The sequence below is a fragment of the Mixophyes fleayi genome, chromosome 6 (assembly GCF_038048845.1).
Source record: "Mixophyes fleayi isolate aMixFle1 chromosome 6, aMixFle1.hap1, whole genome shotgun sequence".
Lineage (NCBI taxonomy): Eukaryota > Metazoa > Chordata > Amphibia > Anura > Limnodynastidae > Mixophyes > Mixophyes fleayi.
The window spans coordinates 120,305,432-120,322,659 of record NC_134407.1 but is presented as its reverse complement, the minus strand read 5'-3'; the positions used below and the strand labels follow the sequence as shown (position 1 = coordinate 120,322,659).

Here is a 17,228-nt window from a genome sequence, read left to right as displayed (position 1 = left end):
CCCTGAACACCAGCGGATATCTTGTATCAAAATGTGCAGAACCTTGCTTGCTTCATTCAAGATTCTAGGAACATATATGCAATTCAGATGAAGAAACAACAGCTCCCTCCCTTGAACCACTAGGCTTGGCAGACCAAAAAAAAACCCAACCAACTTGCAGTATCTTTCCTCCATTAAAATAGATTTTTCTCACGAACATAAAACACTCATCCTCCCTCTCTTGATGTGTCCCAAAACAGAGGTAGAAACCGTTGCAAACAAAATGGTAGCTGCTCCCTCCTATTAGCTATATCATCATGTATTTATATAGCGCCAGCAAATTCTATATGATGAAACTTCACTGCCTTTCTTTCAGAGTATGTCACACTTTAAACATGCAGTTTACTCTCTGAAATGCTTCTCATTAGCTTTCAAGAAATAGCTCGTTGAATGCAACATCATAATCCCCATCTGTCTCTCCCTGCACTATTATCCTTAAAACTATTTTTTTTATTTTTGCAAGACTTATTTAGTTTCAAATCAATATCTTCAGGTCTGAAGACCCTGTCTAACTATAGTCACTAATCTCAGTCCAGGAAATATCCCGTACTTATCTTACAGTTTAAATGGCACCATCAGCACACTTCCTCTCAGCAAAGGCGTCTGTTTGTCATTTGGAGAAGAGTAGGTCAGACCGAATCCTCACACATCCGCAATACTTCTCCAGTTGCTTGCTCTCTTTCTCTGGGACTGCTTCCACAGTGCAGCTCTCTCAAATTCTCCCTCTATCAATGGAACTGTCTCCTGGCTCCCAACTTCTTTCACACAATCTCCATTCAGCTCTCTAAGCTCATGTCATCATGAAAGATAAGGTATGGTTCTAAACATGAAAGGGCCCATAACTCTGGCACACTGCAAGGCGATGCAGTTTCCAGGAGGAACGGTACCTTCCATTTTAAGAATTGAAAATCTGCCAAATGAAAGGCTTTAAAGGGCTTGAAGCATATTGAGCATAGCGGAGATATCAAAGTGGCAGACAGTGTCCCTGACCCACCGCCATGAACAGTATTGTCTGCACACCAAACTTTGAGGCCAAGTGGGAGCCACCAGTATTTCTGGAAATCCTTCTTGCTTGACCCACCTGAGGATACGAGGAAGCATCGGAATGGGGAAGGGGGAACAGAATGGAGCAACCATTCCAACGGCATTACCGCATGTCGGCTTAAGTCGTCTGCCTCCCAGTTCTGGACACATGGGATGAATACTGCTGAAATTAAGAGAACATATAGCTCTGCCCAGGCCAAGATACGAGCTGCAACCCTCATCGCCCCAGCACTTCTGATCCCGCCATACCTGTTGACATAAGCCACAGCCGTGGCATTGTAGACGGACCGGGAACCTCTAAAGAATGTTCTAGACCCCTTGTAGGCCATTAATTCCAGGATGCAAATTGGAAAGGTGGTCTTCTGATGCGATCAAAGGCCCTGAAGATGGAGATTAAGGACCACAGCCCCTGCAGGGCTGGCGTCCATGGTTACGATGATCTAGGACTACGGGGCAAAGGACCTGCCTACAGCCAGGTGGTTCTGGACCATCCACCACTGGAGGGATACCCAAGTCTCAGGTGACAACCGGATTAGTTGGTGTTCCAATCGCAGATTGGATCCCACTGGAACAGACTGTAGGAAGCGTTTCGAAAGCAGACACCATTTTTTCCTAGGAGCCACTTGCAAAGGAGCATGGATGGTCTGCTGCTGGCCAGAACCAGTGCTATCTGCAATGAACATGCCTCGTCCTCTAGGAGGAATACTTTGTTCTATGGTATCCATGATAAGCCCCAAGAAGGCCATCCTCTGACAAGAAACTAACTGGGATTTATAATCCAGCTATAATGTTCCAGAATCTTGATGGTATGGTCCAAGTGCTGGTGCAGGAGCTGAGCAGATGTGGCTTTAATGAGGTCATCCAGATAGGGCACTATTCACACCCCCATTGAACGAAGACAGACAGCTATTACTGCCATTATTTTTCTGAACACCTTGGGCGCCGTGGAGAGGCAGATGGGGGAACACCCTGAATTGCTAGTGAGAAGGGCCGGATAGCCTTCCCTTATGTTAACGTGAAGGTAGGTATCTGATATCCATTGACGCAAGGTATTCGTCTGCTTCTAACCGACAGAAGACAGAGCTGAGGGATTCCATTCAAAATATGTCTATCTGCAGGCGTAGATTTTGCATCTTTAAATTTGGAATGAGCCATCCAGCTTGGGAACCAGTAAGAGGTTGTAGTAAAACCCTTGGCTTTTATGGGTCGCTGGAACCTGGCAGATAACCCTGGTGAAAAGGAGAGGTGACACAATGAAGCAATCACCTGTCTTCTTACCAGGTCACAGGGCAGGAAGGTTGTAAAAATCCCATAACCTGCAGGTAATCAGTCATCTATGGGCTCACCCTCCACTTCGGACGATATTTCAAAGTCAGGAGAGCGAAAGAAGAGGGTTTGCTGCTTGGTTCTAGACAGTGTAGGTCTTGGCGAGTCCAAGAATCGGTTTAACAGACATAGGCCTCTGACTAAGGATGTGTACCAATCCAGTTCTCATGGAGTGCCTGGGATAGCGATGGAGGATTACGGACCAGCTGGGCCCAAATTCGTAGTTTGTGGTGACTGGTACCCAGATTGCTGTCAGGGGGAGGTCAATTTCTACTGCGGTGGAAGAGAGAACCGCAACAACTGCTGGTATCACGGCCATCCTAGCGATCAGCTGAACTAATTTTGTAACCGACTGTCAGGGAAGATGTCCATGCCAATTCCTCCGCTACTGGAGATGTACTAATCTGGGCTTGTGCGTCCTGGGTCCCCATGTCACAGTCAATACAAAGCATCCCCGGGGACTGTTGTCTAATAGGTAACTTAACTTTACATTTGAACAAATATTTATCACAAGGTGCTTTTTCCTTATAAGATATTTTTCTGACTGGAAATTGTATCACTGAACAGAATAAAAGTACAGACATTAGTAGTTTAGTAGTCACACAAGACACAAGCTTGATTTAAATACAAGGATACTAATTTAACTAAATAGTCAAAAATAGTATCTTACAACAACTTTATGTGTAATAGAAGATGGGTTGTTTTTGAGAGTAGAATCTATATAATATGCCAGTGGTTCCCAAACTTTTGCAGTTCGTGGCACCCTTAGAGTCTCCATAATTTTTTCAAGGCACCCCTCCAAAATAATTACCAAGCAGTCCCGTTTTATAAGTAGTCAAAAGGACGTAATAAGTATTTAGGTCAGTACAGAAATACTTATTTAGTTGTATACAAAAATAATACACATAAATCCAAGGGTTAAAGAATTTATTTATGTATATTTTTTGCAATTATATTTCTGTCAAATAATAATTTGCATCCACACACTCTGTGCCCCCTGCATCCACACACTCTGTGCCCCCGCGCTCTGCCCTCCTTCTTCCTCGCTTCTCACTGAATGCCGGGCGTGACGTCACGCCCGGCATTCAGTGAGAAGCGAGGAAGAAGGAGGAGGCTGGGTCCCGGGCGCCGCCAGATTGGTAAGTAGTTTTTTGGGGGTTTTTCCTCTTTTTCCTACCTCTTCTTCCTGTCCACGGCACCCCTGTGACAGCGCCGCGGCACTCCTGGGAGCCGCGGCGCACAGTTTGGGAACCTAGGTAATATGCCACTTACTTGCAACAAAGTTACAAATATACCCCTTTCTAGTGAAGTGAAATATAAAGGAGCAGAGAGGATGCAGCAATCAACATGTAAGTGGATTTTAACCACTTGTTTATATTTTTTGTGCTATACATATATACACACTTAGCCTTCCAACAGTCTAATACAGTTCAGCAGGATAGGAGTGTCAGCGGCTTCTCCGGTTTCAGTCTGAGGAGTGTCTGGAGTTTTTCCCAGGCTCGCCTGGCCTCTTGGTGCCCTAGGAATAGTTCGAGTATATGAACTAAACGGCAGGTTTGAAAAAGTGGAGATGTTGCCTATAGCAACCAGATTCTAGCTTTTAGAATCTGACTGGTTGCTATAGACAACATCTCCACTTTTTCAAACCTACAGTTTAGTAAATATACCCCCCCCCCCAAGTGTTATTGTAGGTGGGGGAGCTCTATTTTCATTAGCTACCCCCACCCCCCTTCATTTTCTTAAACAAAGGAGGCCACAACTATTGATCACTGGAGCAGGAGCACCAAAGTTTTAAGTCCACAGCTATCTTTCCTGTGCTCTGTGATGATATTTATTCAGATCTGAGTTCAGCCCCCCCCCCCTTCCTATTTCCAAAGAGGGGACTTGGTACCTACTAGGAAGAAGCTCACCGCCACTGCTCTGATTATTGGCGCTCTCTGCCTTTGACGGCAGCGCAGGTATATCAGGAAACATTCAGTGAGACAGCGGCTTCATCAAGCAGTCTGTCAGCACTGAAAAACGGCAGATGCTGTCAGCGAGAGCTGTCCAGCTCTCACTCTATGACAGCTGCTTCCACTGAAAGGAATGTGCTCTGTTGTTTAAACAGTGCACACTGCCTTAGTACTATAACACTAAAACACAGAAAGAAAATAAAATAAATATAAAATAATGAGAAATAAAAAAACCTTACTAGCAATAAAAGTAAACAACTCCCTTAGGCACTTAAACTAAATTGAGGTACATGGGGTTGCAGAGGGGAGGGGTCTGTCAGCATATTACAATTAACAAGTTAAGTACCAAGTACACGTTCCCCCTCATACAACCTCATGTTAGCAAGTGTTTCCCAGATAGGATGAAAGAGAAAGTACTATTTACGTTTAGTCAGAATTGGTACATAAATACACATGCAGAGTGGTTTACACCAAAGAGAGGGTCCCAATAACAAGATGGATAAGTGGACATATGCCTGAAGTTGGCATATTTCTCAAACACCACATGCCAATTTGAATTCTGCTCAACCAAAAGTAATGTCTCAAAGAGCTTACAAATACTCAATCTCTATGACACAAGATGTAATATACGTTTGGTAAGGTAAAAAAAGTACTCACCTTTTTTGATAGAATGCCATGAATAACATAATTATACATATTCCCATTGACCATCCACCACCTTACTCAAAATCTGTTCTTTGAAATTTTAATCTTTTATTACAGATTTCAAAATGTAGGTTGCTAGGAAGCAGCCACCATGGAAGCAGTGATGACAAATGTACAATCATGTGGCTCAGTCTAGTCATTCATTTCAGAATTGCTTAGACAGGGATGCTTGCATAATCCAAATATGGTGGGCCAACTTCCATTTATAAAAGATTGCCATTTCTAAAACCCAGCTTTAACTCTTAAATTCTTCCCCTAATCACAGGGAGAGATCACATTCCAGTGTAATACACTCACAAAATGATCACATGAACCAGAATGTTGAAAGTACAACACTAAAATTAAGCTTTAAAAAGGAATACACAAGACAGTTTATTTTTAATACGATTGTCTTAAAAATTTTATTTATAAAAAACACAATCCTTGGCATCAGATTGTTATGAAAAGGTTTGGAAGGAAGCAAGATGGGGTGGGTTCAGGGGGACTCCATTACACAGCCACCTCCCTATATTCCCCAAGAAAAGGCCACTGGTGATTCCAAGAGAAAAAAAGAACAAAACAAAAAATAATGAGTCATAAGAGGAACATGTAACCAGATCACCCAGGAAAAATTTAAAAAAAACACAAAAACAAAAACAAAAAACATAAAAATCAGAAGTAGGTGGTGCCAGAACAATTGCACCACAATGATCTGTCCTGAAAGACTGTTAGTGTTGCAGTATCAGCCATATCATGATATGTTAGTGTTCCCATATTTACACTGTCAGTCTCCGTTACTATTGCGATATTCCAGTGTTATCGCGTCTCCTGCGCCTCTTGTCTCCGTAAAGGTCACGGCAATTTACAGTTCACAAATTATCTCCAGAATGCAGCAGAGAGACGAGGGGAGGGGGGTTGAGAATGGGAAAGACAGGCAGTGAGGGGTAAAAGATGAAGCGTCCCTGGTCCAGTAGCTCCGAGGAGATCACTCAAGCATGAGTATCGCCCTGAAAATAAAAATCAAGGTGTCAGAGGCAGTACATACTGTACATCATAGAACAGTGACTCCCAACCAGTGTCTCAGCACTGGAATAAATGTCAGAAGGTCTTGGAAGCTTTGACCTAGATGACCCTATTAACTCTTCAATTACAACCTTTTAATTATACAATGAGACACAAAACATAAGCAATTTGTTTTTCCGATTGGGTAATCGTGAGTTACTTGTCAGTTAGTGCTTGGTTATTAGCATCTAATCAGTGTAAACTGCCAAGTCGCAAAGCAGGTTAGTAATTCATGACTGGTGCCACCAGAAGTCCTGGGGATCGGGCTATGTACCAAAGAGGAGATGGGCCGATATGCTGCACATTAGGGCTGATATGCTGCACATTAGGGATGATATGCTGCACATTAGGGCTATTTATAGCTTTGAAAAAATGTCCATGTCATTCTTTTTATACAGTGTTTATGTAAAAATTTATTTTAAAAATACAATATTAGGAAAGTTGCTAAATTAAAAGTTGTGGGTGTAGTTTCATTGTATAAATGTTCATGTATGTGACTTGAACAATTTGCGTGCTACCTTTGTAAATCACAATGTGTACAAAGGTTAGAAACCATTGATCTAGAGCAGTGGTTCTCAAACTGTGCGCCTAGGCTCACAGGGGTACCTCGGCCAGGGGCAGTGGTAAGCAAGGTGGGGGACTACTTGGTAAGTATTTTGGCTTAGGGGTGCCTTGAAAACATTTTGGAGACCCTAAGGGTGCCTTGAACTGAAAAAGTTTGGAATCCACTGATCTAGAGGAAAGCTTCTACAAACCAGGGACATGCACATAAAATACTTCACACAAATGCAGATCATACATAGCCTGTGTTACATACACATGCGAAAGATGTAGGATTTAGACTGGTTGGTCCTCAGCATCCCCAAGATCCAAGGAGCCCCCAGCACTGAAAGACCTCTCCTGTGACAGAGACCGTTAGTAATGAGATTAGAATTGTGCAAAGCAGTGAGGAAATATGAATGACTACGTGTACATACAAACCGGTACATGCCTTGTGCCCACTGTACATCATAGTTCACTTCAACTTATAGAAACCTCTTAAAAGATTAACTTAAATTTATATTTTCAGACTTAAGCCTTGAAGGTAAAAAAACAAACAAAAACACACATTGCCAATATTAACTGGACATTCCATTGCCTTTCTGCTAAACAAAAGTGTTACAGTAAGATCCACTCAATTTATCAACAGCTGAAAATCCTCCCACATCTTTAGGACAGTGTCCCATTGTGTTCTCATTCAGGTCAAGCCAAGAATGAATTGTGACAAAAGCCCTGCCCCTCTGCATAAATGTAGTGTGGATTGGTTGAATAAAAAGCAGTTGCTCACTGTGCTCTCATAACATGGCAAACTGCTGAAGAGGAAAAAAGCAAGATGAACAGAAATCTAAACAAGGCAATTATAACATGGATATTATTTAGCTTAATGCTTGTGTCTAAAATAGTGATATTTAATCTTTGCATCAAAGGCCCTTTTCTTAAAGAAATATTTAAGATGCACTGAAGGTGATTCAGGTGGATCATACAGCAGGGCATAGCACAAAACTGTGTGTAAAACCAATGACAAGGTCCAAAACACACCTCATGATGCAATACTTACTTTAAGAGGTTCCAGTTCAGAAAGATCCCCAGAACGGTTTAGGTGACGAGTGCTATTTTCCCCATTGTGTGGATATGGTTCTAAGAGATTAAAACAAAAGTGTAATGGAAGAAATTCTGAACCATCCGTACATTAGCAAAGAAAACTACGTAAATGAAAAAAAAAAAATATGAACGTCATAAATATGGAAGAGACTATATTCCATGACATAAGCTGATCAAATTGCACTATCAATTTTAGCCATTTTTCCATACAGTAGCCACACAAATCATACCTTATTTGAAACTTGAAGACTTTATTTTTCCAAAAATACCCCTGATTTCTTTAGAACACCCAACACAGAAAAGAAAGTCTACCCAAGTAGGCAAAAATGTATAAGTTGAAAATTACAAAAGAGGTGAACTGTAAACGTTTGCCCCGTTAAAAAAAAAAATACAATGCAGCTACTAAGCTTCCTAGTGAGTGGAGCTTAATCCACTATCAGGGATACAGTGTATTTGTGTGTGTGTGTTTATTTTTAAGTTCCAAAACCATTACAGGAATTAAGATATTTGACAGTGTATGTCATACCTATCGTCATTTTTTTATTTTAGGCTCACAAAAGCAGACTTCAATGCCTTTAAAAATTGCTTATCAACAGAAAGTTTGAGGAACCTAGACAAATGCTTCCATCTATGACAAATATCTTCAAGCCTAAAAAGATTCCAAAACAATTGCTTCTCTATATAATGCAACCTGGATTTTAGATTACCACTGAATGGAAGTATATTTAGTATAGATGTGCACACCTTCTCTAACAGAAGGACATTCATTGTAAATATTATTCATTGGAAGCCTAACAAAAGTAAATTAAGTAAAAATTTGAACCAATTTATCAAAATTACAAGATCTGCATTAGACTTGAATCTTACATAACAAAGCCGGATCATTCCTTGGGGGAAAATATGAAAGATTAACTTGCGTACACAAGTAAAGCAACTCTTTGTTTAAAGCAGACACATGGTAAAGTGTGAAATGGTTAGATCACCCAGGTATAAAATTATCTTGTCATTATAATGTTAAAAAGGTCAAATCCACACAAGGCATTTCAAGAACACATAAAACAGATTGACAATTAATTGATTACAAACCTTGTAACTTTTTATATTAGCTACTGTCTTAAACTATAATTTGTGGCAGTAGTCTATGATTAGAAGAAAAATAATGCTAATATTGATTCAGAGAACATACATAGTCCACCTGAAAGTGAGAGATGATATTGGCAGAGGAATGCAAGAGATCAATGTGCAAAACAAATTACCTGGTCTGATGTCATTCAAGGGAATGTCCATACTCTCAAACTTTTTATCTAGTAAAACCACAAAAGATATTAAACAGGTAAAACAAACACTAAAGAGGAACACACTTTTATTTTAAAGGACAATTATAACCCCAAAGCTGATTTTGTGATATGAAGCATGGGGGGGAAATCACAAATATTGGATGACCATATGCTAGTTAAAAGTGGCCATGGTGCATAGTATTATACAGATTTTAAAAAGGAATTCTGAAAGTCTTTAGAAAGAGATGACTGGATTCTTCCCGTTGATTAGTGTTAACTTGACAATCCACAACATAGTCAATTCAGTTTCTGTGAACTGTCCCTGCCCACTAATCAACCAATGCAGAGTGCATTTCAACAAAAGTCCAGCAAATGTTCAGTCACTCTGCAGCTGGTTGTCATGGCTAACCAGGCAGAGGAGAGAAAAAGCAGGGTGCTACATTGTAGCATGGGAGGACTTAGTTTATTATAACCACTACCATATGTTCAACTCCGAGTTACAAAACCTTTTATGTATATTGAAAAAAACTTTTTGATTTTAGATTAGACAATTAATACACCCCAGAAAGTAGACGGTATACACACATTTTGATTGAGCTAAAATTAGGATATCAGTACGGTCATGTGCCCTTTTCATTGATTTCATCAGTTATTTTGTAGGTGGTCTAGAAAGTATCCATGTTTGTGAATACTAAACTTTCAGGAATGTAAAGTATCTACCGAAAGACTGTACCACTTGGGCAGAAAAACCTATTCATTAAACTGTATTTAAATGGTGAGAACAAAGATTGAAAAAGACATGAGTATACTAGTAGACAATAAGCAAAATAGGAATGGATACATTTAAAATTGTTGGATGCCTCACACATAATTCTCTCATTATAGAGAACAAATTAAGCAGCTGGGTTAACTGATCCTGGGAGATTATCTGACTTTGCTATATAGTAATTCCCTACCTGTGAGGATAAATTGACAATTCTGTGGGGTTTTGTTTGAACATATTTAGGATCACCTCAGGAAATTTAAAAAAAAAAAAAAACTAAACACAAAAAACAAAAGTGTGTATTTATTTTTTTTACCACTCACTATTTATATACTTCCCAGTAGCAAGAGACAGTGAACTCTTTAACTGCGTGTCTAATTGTGTTCACCAATAGATGTACGTTGCCAAAATGACGATATTTAACGGCATGCTTTACAAAGATGAATTAAAATGCCAGTTAACTAAAAAAGTATTGATATTCAAAAGGAGAACCAAGACAAAAAATAAGGATAACTCACAGTACAAACCATAACGGATATAAATGAATAATAGTTTTTCAATTATGTGATTATTCCCCTTTAACTAAATCAGTGCAGTCAGCTAACTCACACTTATTGTAGGCTGCCATGCTTTGGGCAGAACAGCTTCTCCTGAAGCATGGTAAGAAGGCTTACCACCTTGTTCTGTAGATAGGATTCGATGTGGATTTGTCAATTCATGCACTGTAGTACTGACAATGGATATGCTGTGCATTACAGTTTGAGCTTTTTATCTGGCATCAGATCTAGTCATGGCAAGGCTTAATGTGCATTTTATGTTAATTCTCGCTGTACAAAAGTTCTTTTTTTTTCTGGTCTAAAAACAAAAAAAAACTAATACCATTCTTTTGGTTTCGGTCAATGAGAGGGAGAGTGCTATCATCAAAACCATCAGTTCGCTTTGTTCCGGGAAAGGACACCTAAAAAGTAAAACCACAAGAAAGGAGGGTAATTTGCATACAGTATGAAAAGTTTGCATATCTGTAGTGAAGGGACAAAAATGTTTAAAACGATCACAAACATTTAAAAAAAATGATCAGGAGCTTAACGCAACAGAACATATTTGAAGATGGAATTACCTATAAAAAGCTTGTTATACTTCCTTTGTTTGAAGAGGTCCTCTGCCAAAAACATTTTACTTTGTAAATACAAGTTGAGGTGGTTTCAAAGCAGTATATAGAAATATCTGGGAACCATAGAAAATGGTGTAATGGGGCCCAATGCTCTGTTAGCTCAATTCAAGAAAAGCCCCATCATACAGTCATGGCCAAAAGTTTTGAGAATGACACAAATATTATTTTCAAAGTCTGATGCCTCAGTTTTTATTATGACAATTTGCATATACTCCAGAACGTCATTAAGAGTGAATTGCAATTCATTTCAAAGTCCCTCTTTGACATGACAATGAATTTTTCCCAAAAATCTAATTTCTACTGCATTTCAGCCCTGCCACAAAAGGACCAGCTGACATCAGGCCAATGATTCTCTTGTTAACACAGAGTGTTGACGAGGACAAGGCTGGAAATCACTCTGTTATTCTAACTCAATCAGCATGACAGACTGGAAGCTTCAAAAAGGAGGGTGATGCTTGAAATCATTGTTCTACCTCTGTTAACCATGGTTAGCTGCAAGGAAACACATGCAGTAATCATTGCTTTGCACAAAAAGGGCTTTACAGGCAAGTATATTAATGCTAGTAAGATGGCACCTAAATCAACCATTTATTGGATCTTCAAGGAGAGAGGTTCAATAGTTTTGAAGAAGGCTTCAGGGAGCCCAAGAACGTCCAGCAAGAGCCAGGACGGTCTCTTAAACTTGATTCAGCTGCGGGATCGGGGCACCACCAGTACAAAGCTTGCTAGGGAATGGCAGCAGGCAGGTGTGAGTGCATCTGCACGCACAGGGAGGCGAAGACTTTAGGAGGATGGCTTGGTGTCAAGAAGGGCAGCAAAGAAGCCATTTCTCTCCAGGAAAAACAGGGACAGACTGATATTCTGCAAAATGTACAGGAATTGGACTGCTGAGGACTGGGGTAAAGTCATTTTCTCTGATGAATCCCCCCTTCCAGATTGTTTGGGGCATCTGGAAAAACGCTTGTCCGGAGAAGGAAAGGTGAGCGCTACCATCAGTCCTTTGTCATGCCATATCATGTTGTGTCTCGGTTCTCTGTATATGTAATGTACGGCGCTGCCTAAAAACACAGCCATGAACAATGGTACCAAAACATCCTTCAAGACCAACTTCTCCCAGCCATCCAAGAATAGTTTGGTGACGAACAATGCCTTTTCCAGCACCCACACGTTAATGTAGATACTATTCAAAATGGATTTAACTGTTTATTTCAATTCCTGGTATTCATATTATCTGCATAAGTATTGAAGTTATATTTGTCATTAGGGGTATAGAGTGCATCTGGAAAGTATTCACAGCACTTCACTTTTTTCAGATTTTGTTATGTTACAGCCTTATTCCAAAATGGACAAGAACCGCCACTCTGCTGAGAGTAGAGGTTCAAAGGGAGGCTCCTGCAACATGCTAAGGACCAGATTAAGATACCAAGGCTCCGCAGGATGCACGTAGGGTGGCTGGATGTGAAGCACTCCCTGTAGAAGGGTCTTAACATCCGGAAGCTCCGCCAGCCGCCTGTGGAAATACACTGACAAAGCAGATACCTGAACTTTTAAGGTTCCAAGTTTAAGCCCCGTCTCTAAACCACACTGTAAGAAGGCGAGAAATCTAGCCAGACTAAAGGCTTTAGAATTGTAAGACTTCTTCTCACACCACTATACAGTGGTAAATTCCCCCCGAGAAACCTCTCGCTCTCCACAGACTGGATTCTAAGGCCCTGCCATTAAATACAGCTGGTTCAGTCTCTGACGCAAGAACTGTCCCAGGGTCAGCCGATCTCTTCACAGCCCTACTGGCAGTACCAGAAAGACTGGACGATCCTCCGGACTGACTCTCCACAGGACCCCGTGGGGCAGGTTCTACCTGCAGCCTCAAGGCCTTGCTAGGTTGTCCACTACCAGTGGATCCCTTGTTCTTGCGCAGAACTCTAGGACTTTCCCGTCTCCTGTTCGGTTTTGGTCCCGCAACCACCAGCTGAGGACCTACCTCCTCCACTGGTACCTCGAACACGGGAATGCTCTTATGGGGTGGAACCTTGCACAGGTTAAGGTCGCGAAAGATGTCACTATCTTTCCCAGCAGTTTCAAAGACCTGGCTACTGACAGCCTCTTGTCTGACAGGATCCTGCCTGTCCACTCCATCTAGGACCACAACTTGTCCTGTGGAGACAACATTCTGCTGCGTACAAGTCCCTCACTAGCCTCAAGAAAGTCCTTCTTAGACAAGGGATTCTCTGTGACCCTTTCAGACTCCAGAAGTTCGGTCATAGGACTGAACAACCCGTCTGGTCTTAGCACCCCGAATGGGTGTGACTAAAACCTTTTCCCGCACTGGAAATTCTAAGCCTGTATAGCTTAGTTTAAACGAAGCAAAAACGACAGCCCTGAGCTCTTTCTGATTTGACAGAAGCCAGCGAGGTAATTTTTTCCAAAACCTGAGGTGAGCTGGTCCCATGAGTTCTATCACGATATTCAGGACCTACTTCGTCTACCGAGGACCCTGTCTGCTGCTGGGCAAACCCAAGCAGCCGTCCTCCCACCCCAACCTCTGTAACCAGAGGTGGGTGGTAGTCATGCTGCTGGTCTATCCGGCAGCTTGGCGGAAGAAGCTCTCCGCGCCGCAGGGGCAAAGGATGACCTTCCCCTACGGGACTGTCTCCTGGATTCCACGGCCTCTGCCAGACCCGCCCCCGTAAGGAGGCTGTCTGAAAGAACTAAACCTAGGCCTAGCCCTAGGTCTTGGATTTTACAGGCTTCAGGGGGCAAGAAGACGTCCTTGCCTGTAAATACTCCAAGACTCTAATTCTGGACCAAATAGCATCCCACCCGTATACGGGATGGATTCTAATGATCTCTTAGACTCTGAATCCGCATTCCAAGCCCTTAACCATAACGCCCTTCTAGCTACTACAGCTGTAGCTGAAATAGACGAAGCTATGGAGGCCGAATTATGGGCCGCTTCATATACATAGCCTGCTGCTTCCCTTAGCTGCATGGCCAGAGGCAGTAAATCTGAATCCTGCAAGGCAGACTCTAACTGCCCTGCCCAGACTTCCATGGCCCTAGCTACCCAGGTAGAGGACAATGCTGGCCTGAGGCTAGTACCGGCGGCCGTGAAGATCGACTTCAGCAGGGATTCTAATTTCTTGTCAGTCGCGTCCTGTAAGGTCGCTGACCCGGGTACAGGTAGTGTAGTCTGACGAACCAATCTCGCCACAGGTGCATCCACCTTTGCCACCTGTTCCCAGCGGGTCATATCCTCCTCTTGAAGGGGATACAATACGCCAAACTTCCTTGGCATAGAGAACCTTTTATCTGGATACTTCCAAGAGGCCTCTACAATATCCCTCAACTCAACTGAGGGAGGGAACCTGACCACCTGCTTAGAAGCCTTCTTAAAGAGGGAACGGTCCAAGGACTTCATCTCCTCTACTTCAGCAAACCCCAGGGTCTGACGAAGTGCTCTTACCAGATCGTCCATACCCTGGTGCCTAGAGTTTCCTTCTGACTCTATAATGGACACATCTGAATCGTCCAACAATTCCCCCTCCTCCTCTGAGGAACTCTCAGAGTCTGACACTAACCACAGCGCTTTAGCTGTTTGTCTACGTCTTTTAACACTACGCTCGTGTCTGAGGTCCTCCAGTAGATGGGTAAGCCGGTCCAGGCCTTTAGCCACCGCTGACCAACCCACCTCTCCTATCTGGGAAGCCCCCGGGAGGGTTGGGGAGGGAAATAAACCGACCCCTGGGGAAAGACTCATCTGTCATTCCTACTGTTCTACCCTGAGAAGCCACAGATGTAGATGGGATCTCAACTGGTTTAGATAACAGACCTACAAGGGTATTAACTCCCTGTGTTAAGGCAGCCGCCCACTCAGGAGCATCTACCGTTATGGTGGAGGTGTCTATAGGCTGTTTCACAGGAGCCACAGTGCAGGTCGCACAGAGCCCCCCTGATCCAGCCGTTCATTTGTTAATTTAACATTACATTTTGAACAGACATTATGTTTGGTACATGTTGTTTTGCTTTTATCTGCCATTACAAGATAAGACAAACTGAATCACGTTTCAATTCACAAACACTTCTCCAAATTATCAGAAAATACAGATTAGGTTATTTAACATATAGTATTTCTGATTTAAATAAGACAGGCTTGGAGGACTCTATAGTTTTCTCATAAACAACAGTTCTCTCAACACATCATTGTCTTATAATATACATGTCTACACATGCACACATACACACACACACACACAGAAGAAAATAAAAGTGACACTCAGCGGGGAAGATATGTGTCAACAGTGCACTTCTCTTCAATGACTGCTGCAACTGTCCTCCTTTTGAAGCTTGGCGCCAAAAGGGATCTTCCACGCGCTCACTCAGCGGGGGGGAGCGGTGTTCCTCAAACACATTCCCCTTCCACTGGCTCTCCTTCTGTGTTCTTTACTTTAACAGCGTTTTGCCCTTTCTGTTATATTAGGGGAAAACCTGTTAGAATGTGTTCCCCGCTAGCGCTATCAATAGCGCGCCATCCTCAAGAATTCACTGCCATCCCATGGGAGGAGGAACTTGGTATACTCCAGCTGGCTTCTTCCAAGGGCACCCAATTCAAACGGAGGTATGTGGGGAATTGGCGGGGGTGATATGCTGTCAGCTGAAAAAAGTTAACTCCTCCCCCCGACTCAACCCCATGGTTAAGGAATTTCCCCCAGATGGATGCAAGAGAAAAACTCACGTTGTCATTATGGGGTATTGTAAGCAGAATTTTGAGGCAAAAAAGTAATTTATTCCATTTTGGAATAAGACTCTAACATAGCAAAAAGGTGGAAAAAGTGAAGCGCTGTGAATACTTTCCAAGATACACTATCTTCCTGGTACCAAAAAAATAACACAAGATACCATCTAACTTTGGATTTACATTTGTGTTCCATGCTCTGCTTCAAGTATTTCTCCTATAAATAAATGGTGGCGACAGTTTATAGGTAATGCTTGTGTCCCAATGGCTGATACCAAATTGCACTCAACTGTGACCAAGGTAGTGTGTACATTATATCCAATATTGTTAGGTACAATATTTTAATCTATAGGTCTACAGCATTAATCTTAATGGAGAAATTGGTTTGGATTAAAAACACACAAACTGAATTCCACAATTCAAAAATCTGATAATGACTTAGATGTAAAACTGCCTTTGCATGTTTAACTGTTTACCATCTTCCCAAATGGGACAGCTGTGCAATAGTGATCAACATACCTGAAAGTCAGTTTTTTTCCACCCTTCTTTCTCCAGTGGTCTACGGAGTTCTTTAAAACCCCACACAGTCTGAAGGCAAAGACCAGCTGCACGTATCTCTCGGTCAGACCGTCCACTGTGCAAAGAGTATAATATGTCAAGTCAGACTGGGTAATAAAATGGAATGTTGACTGTACAATGACACTGTAGAAACTTTGAAATATTCATTATTGCCAAACTACCTCCCTTCTGAATCTAGAACTTGGTTCACCATAAAAATACATGTACAAATATATTTGTAAAAGTGAATGCCATGCCTCTCATTATAAATATTGCAATATCTCAGAACATCAATACAATAAATTGTGAAAAAAAACCAAACACCAAAAATCCCCCAAAAAACATACAGGGGAATATGGAGCCACCAAAATTGCGGGGACACGTTCTTTTTAACTGTTTTAGCAGCCACGGAAGCATTGGGAATAGAGGAAATAGATATACTAGGAAGCGCCATGAAATCATCATGGCATCCGTGTACCCCACTCAAGGAACCTGAAAATTTATTTAGACAGGAAGCAGCAAGGTCGATCTCTGGAGTACCCCAACGCTGAATCAGAAGCGCAAAGACCTCCTTGTTGAGGAACCACTCCCTGGAATGGATCGTGTAACGACTTGGGAAGTTGGCTTCCCAATTGTCCACCCCTGGTATGAAAATGGAAGAGTTTATCGGAACACGACGTTCCGCCCAGGACATGATCCTGGATATTTTTTGCATTGCCATGGAGCTTCGCGTTCCCCCTGGTTGTTCAGATAAGCCACTGCTGTGGCATTGTCTGACTTTAAGGCTTTCCCGGTTAGAAACCTCTGCCCCTGAAGTAACACTTGGTGAACTGCCCTGAGTTCCAGGACATTAAAGGAAAGTGTGGTCTCCTGAGGGGATCAGAGACCCTGAAACCTGAGAGACCAGACGACCGCGCCCCAGCTGGACAGACTGGCGTATGTCGAGACCAGGGTCCAAGACCAGGCGCGGAATGATTGG

At 42.1% G+C, this 17,228-nt stretch overlaps 1 protein-coding gene across 5 annotated transcripts in view; it reads right to left on the bottom strand.

The window, feature by feature from the left end:
- Positions 1 to 5,437: 5,437 nt before the first annotated feature.
- Positions 5,438 to 17,228, bottom strand: part of CTNND1 (catenin delta 1) — a 63,715-nt gene continuing 51,924 nt past the window's right edge. For 4 of the 5 annotated variants that reach the window (XM_075217198.1, XM_075217199.1, XM_075217201.1 and 1 more), the window contains 6 exons: positions 16,211 to 16,325; positions 10,668 to 10,746; positions 9,005 to 9,052; positions 7,705 to 7,784; positions 6,925 to 7,007; positions 5,438 to 6,052 (listed from right to left, as the gene is read on the bottom strand). In XM_075217198.1, coding sequence (XP_075073299.1) covers positions 6,945 to 7,007; positions 7,705 to 7,784; positions 9,005 to 9,052; positions 10,668 to 10,746; positions 16,211 to 16,325 — 385 coding nt within the window. In that variant the 3' untranslated portion in view covers positions 5,438 to 6,052; positions 6,925 to 6,944. The remainder of the gene's footprint in view (positions 6,053 to 6,924; positions 7,008 to 7,704; positions 7,785 to 9,004; positions 9,053 to 10,667; positions 10,747 to 16,210; positions 16,326 to 17,228) is intronic. The other variant, XM_075217200.1, reaches the window with a different exon arrangement.